The sequence below is a fragment of the Cyprinodon variegatus genome, unplaced genomic scaffold (assembly GCF_000732505.1).
Source record: "Cyprinodon variegatus isolate N-32 unplaced genomic scaffold, C_variegatus-1.0 Scaffold861, whole genome shotgun sequence".
Classification (NCBI taxonomy): domain Eukaryota; kingdom Metazoa; phylum Chordata; class Actinopteri; order Cyprinodontiformes; family Cyprinodontidae; genus Cyprinodon; species Cyprinodon variegatus.
In genome coordinates this window covers 131,250-135,205 of record NW_015151314.1, presented here as the reverse complement: position 1 = coordinate 135,205, position 3,956 = coordinate 131,250, and the positions used below count along the sequence as shown (strand labels likewise).

General features: G+C 44.3%; 1 protein-coding gene across 1 annotated transcript in view; it reads left to right on the top strand.

Moving 5' to 3' along the window:
• LOC107099344 (alkaline phosphatase-like) overlaps positions 1-3,956 on the top strand; it is a gene marked incomplete at its 5' end in the record, with an annotated part of 21,412 nt that overhangs the window by 7,916 nt on the left and 9,540 nt on the right. The window contains 3 exons of the mRNA XM_015397423.1: positions 1,402-1,521; positions 1,601-1,716; positions 3,380-3,554. Coding sequence (XP_015252909.1) covers positions 1,402-1,521; positions 1,601-1,716; positions 3,380-3,554 — 411 coding nt within the window. The remainder of the gene's footprint in view (positions 1-1,401; positions 1,522-1,600; positions 1,717-3,379; positions 3,555-3,956) is intronic.

The window sequence follows — 3,956 nt, the reverse complement described above, 5'->3', positions numbered from 1 at the left end:
AGACCATGGTCAGGAGACCATGGTCAGGAGACCATGGTCAGGAGACCATGGTTAGGAGACCATGGTTAGGAGACCATGGTCAGGTTGGCTCTGCAGCAGACGGTGGAGGAGCTGAGCAGCTCCTTTACTAATAGACTTAGACGCCTCCTGTGTTAAAGGATGGTTTATGCTCAGAAACCAGGTTGCCTGCGTCGCAGTGAACGCAGATATGCCCCGCCCCTTCCTAAGACACTCTGCTGCACCTCTTTAAAATTATAGGTGGCCGCAGACAGGAGGCCTCTGATTGGTCAATTCTACATCCGCTGTACACTATGCGTATGTCCTGTTCCTGTGGTGAACTGTAAAGTGCCTTGAGATGACGTGTTGTGAATTGGCGCTATACAAAAAACTGAATTGAATTGTTTGGTTCCTTACCGGCTGGTTTTGTTTGTCTGACCGCCATTGTGGGAAACGCCTGGTGAAGATGGAGCAGCTAGCAGAGCGAAGTGCGCGAGAACGCTGGGACCCTTTTTCCACCTGGATCCCCGCTCTTTTTGGCCCTCATGGCCCTCCATTGTTGGAAAAACTTGCCCCCACTTCCTCACCGCCTCGTCCGTATCTGGACCCACAGCCAGTTCCTGATTGGCCCTCTAGCGTCGTGGCGTGGAATAACATAGCGCAGAACACGCTTCAACATATCTGCGACACGCTGCAGGAGGATAAGCAGGCCTGAAGAAGCGGCGCCACTGCATGTTCTTCTTCTACATTACTTCTACGAAATAACCTGTTTAATAAGAGCCTGGATTTAAAAAACCTGCAACTGGAGTCACTTTGTCACAATAGGGCGTTTGCACTATAATAGCATATAATAATTCAATTAATTCAATTCCATTCATAACAGACGTCATCTGAAGGCACTTTACAGAGACAATACCAATGTGCTTTATCTAAGACCTTTAAATCACTATTCTTTTATTTCAGTTATATTATATATGTTTAGTTTTTCCCTGACTTTGTAGACGACCCTTAACCCCTCACTGCTCCCCGAGTGCCGCACCATGGCCGCCCACTGCTCCCCAAGGGGAGGGGTTAAATGCAGAGAGGGAATATCCCCATTAAAGTGGAAATAAAGGGATTTAAATATTTTATTGTATCAATTAAGGTTGGGAAGGAGAGAAAATGTTAACTACAATATGCTGAAATGACTGATTGATGAAAAGAAGAAAAAAACAGTTCTATTGGAGTTTAAAGCAATGAGTCTGATGTCTAAACGTCCTTTTCTAAATTCCTGTACGCGCTAGCCACACAGGGAAGATGGAGAACGATGCTGAGCTGAATTATCGTATCTCAATGTGACTCTAAAAATCAACAGTATCCCTGATATTTCTGCTTTAGTGCTAATTTCATATGCATGTTTGTTCTCAGTTGAGGAGGAGAACCCTGAGTTCTGGAGGTCAAAGGCCAAACAGACCCTACAGTCCATCCTGGACAGGAAGCTGAACACCAATGTTGCCAAGAATGTTGTGCTCTTCCTTGGGGATGGTAAGCTCTATAACCTCTACTTCTAGTTTCATGGACGTAGATTGTTCTGCCTTAACATCTGGAATGATGTGCGCCTCAGGAATGGGAATGACAACGTTCACGGCAGCTCGTATCCTGAAGGGTCAGCTGCAGAACCAGAGCGGAGAGGAGACAGTGATGACCATGGACACCTTCCCACACGTGGGGCTGGCTAAGGTGGGAGCAGCACAGTAACAGCAGGAGGCCTCTGTGGTTTACCTCGCCACAGGTAGATGGGGGGGAGGGGGGGCAATGAAAACAGCAGCTAATGACTTTTGGGTGTTTTTTTTTCTTTTTGTCATTTTTTTTATATTATTTTCATTTTATGATAATAATACAATTACAGAAAAATTACTTTCAAAAACTCAAACACACAAATAAACATCGGCAGCAAAACAGAACATGACGGCACTCATCAATGATCTATTCCATAGCTTATTAATGTAGATAAACACCACATCCCTGCAGAACTGATACCATCACTGTAACCCAGAGGTCTTCAACAGGGGGTCCGCGACCCCTTGGGGGTCCACGGAGGTACTGCATGGGGGTCGCGAAAGTTTTTTGTTGATTAGCCTTTTTTTATATTCCGCCCTGCAATTCTTCCCACTAATTAAAATGTCCTTAAATCCACATGAACATGAATCCAACAGACTGTAGTAAACAGATAAATGGAGGCAGAAGATGTCTTTCAGTCATCAATGCTCACATTCAGAGACACACAGGAGCTCTTTCAAGCTGGACACCGTTTCATTCACAACACCTGTCCCATCAACCAGGAAGCAGAAATACTTTAATAATCCCAGGGAGGGATTACTTTAGTTACATTACTCCATCTGTAATAGAGTGACTATAGGACCAGGTTGATAGAACACTATTTCATAGAATATCTATAATCAGGGGGCCCCGCTGCATCTGGCCATCAGTTTGGGGTCCTTGGCCTGGAAAACGTTGAAGACCAGTGCTGTAACCAAAATCCAGCCAAGCTTGGCCAGCTCTACTCTGCTCCTTCTGCACCTTTGAAATCATGACTTCTAAAGCTGCTCTCTCTGATATAAGTTGAAGTCGTTCCTTAATTTCCGGTCTATGTTGGCTCTTCCGTTTACCAAGAATCATTCCAGCCGCTACCAGAAAACCTGTCATCATTATTCTACTTTCAGCTTTTGGAAAACCCTCTAAAAGGTTGACTAAACTAGACTAAACTTCCTTCAAAGGGGCATAATCAAGGGGCAATCCCATAGTGCACCAACCTCTTCACTACACTTCCAACATTTCTTATCCTTTATTAGACTTATTCGCCACAGCTTACTTGGTAGTAAAATAATTCCTTTTTGTGATTTTGTAGTGAAGGTTTTCTATTTTGGATTATTTTCTGCGCTCCTCATCTGCCTTTTGTCAGCATTGACTGAAGTTGGGATGAAATGCTGTGAAGTAAAAACAGGTTTTCCGTCTCTGCATCCGACTCTAAAGCTTCCTGGATCAAATCTGAACATCTGGACTTTTCCTAATGACTGGAAGTTTGTCTGTGGTAATGAGGAGCAAGTTTCTACTTATTACTTAAAGTAAACAATGTTTCACAGACATTTTCTATCTATAGATATTTTCTCGGCCCATCAGAAATTTGATATGATCACAAGAGAGTTTTAAGTTTATTTAAGTTTAAATTGTTGGAAATGTTTTTCATGATCCGCAGAGTTTTTTAAAAGCTAAAGTCAAAGCTTAGATGGGGACTAGATTTAGACATAGATGAACTATTAGTTCTGTTTTCAGTGACTGAAGTCCAGATGTGCAGCATCAGCGTTCATCAGGCAGCTTCTTGTTTGGTTCTGTGTTCCTGCAGACCTACAGCGTAGACTTCCAGATCCCAGACAGCGCAGCCACGGCCACGGCGTATCTCTGTGGGGTAAAAACCAACCTGAACACCGTTGGAGTCAGTGCAGCGGCTCGTAACGGAATCTGCAAATCGCAGAAGGGAAATGAAGTCACCTCTATCATGAAATGGGCTAAAGACGCCGGTAAGGTCACCTGACTAACCTGATTAGAATAATCAGCCCTTCGTTTCTGGATCAAAAGGTAAATGTTTTAGTTTAGAGGATTATGGCAGGATCTGTGGGTAGGGGGCGCCAAAGTCGGTTCCAGTTCTTCCCCTTTAGATGGATCCTTGACCTGAACCTGCAGTTTCCCTTCAGCTTGGCCGCATTGCTATGGTAACGACCTACAGTAGTGAAAAACTTACCTACTTAGAACCGTCTGACCCGAGCTCCCATTCTCTGTTAGTGGCTGAATTCAATGAAAGGAAGAGACTCGATGCATCAGAAAGCATCGCTGCTGTAAGCTGGGCTGCTTCCGACCAGTTGTCCCAGTTAAGCTTTATGACACCTCCTGTCTCTGTGGTGTTGAGGAGGCGTCCTTCAGGG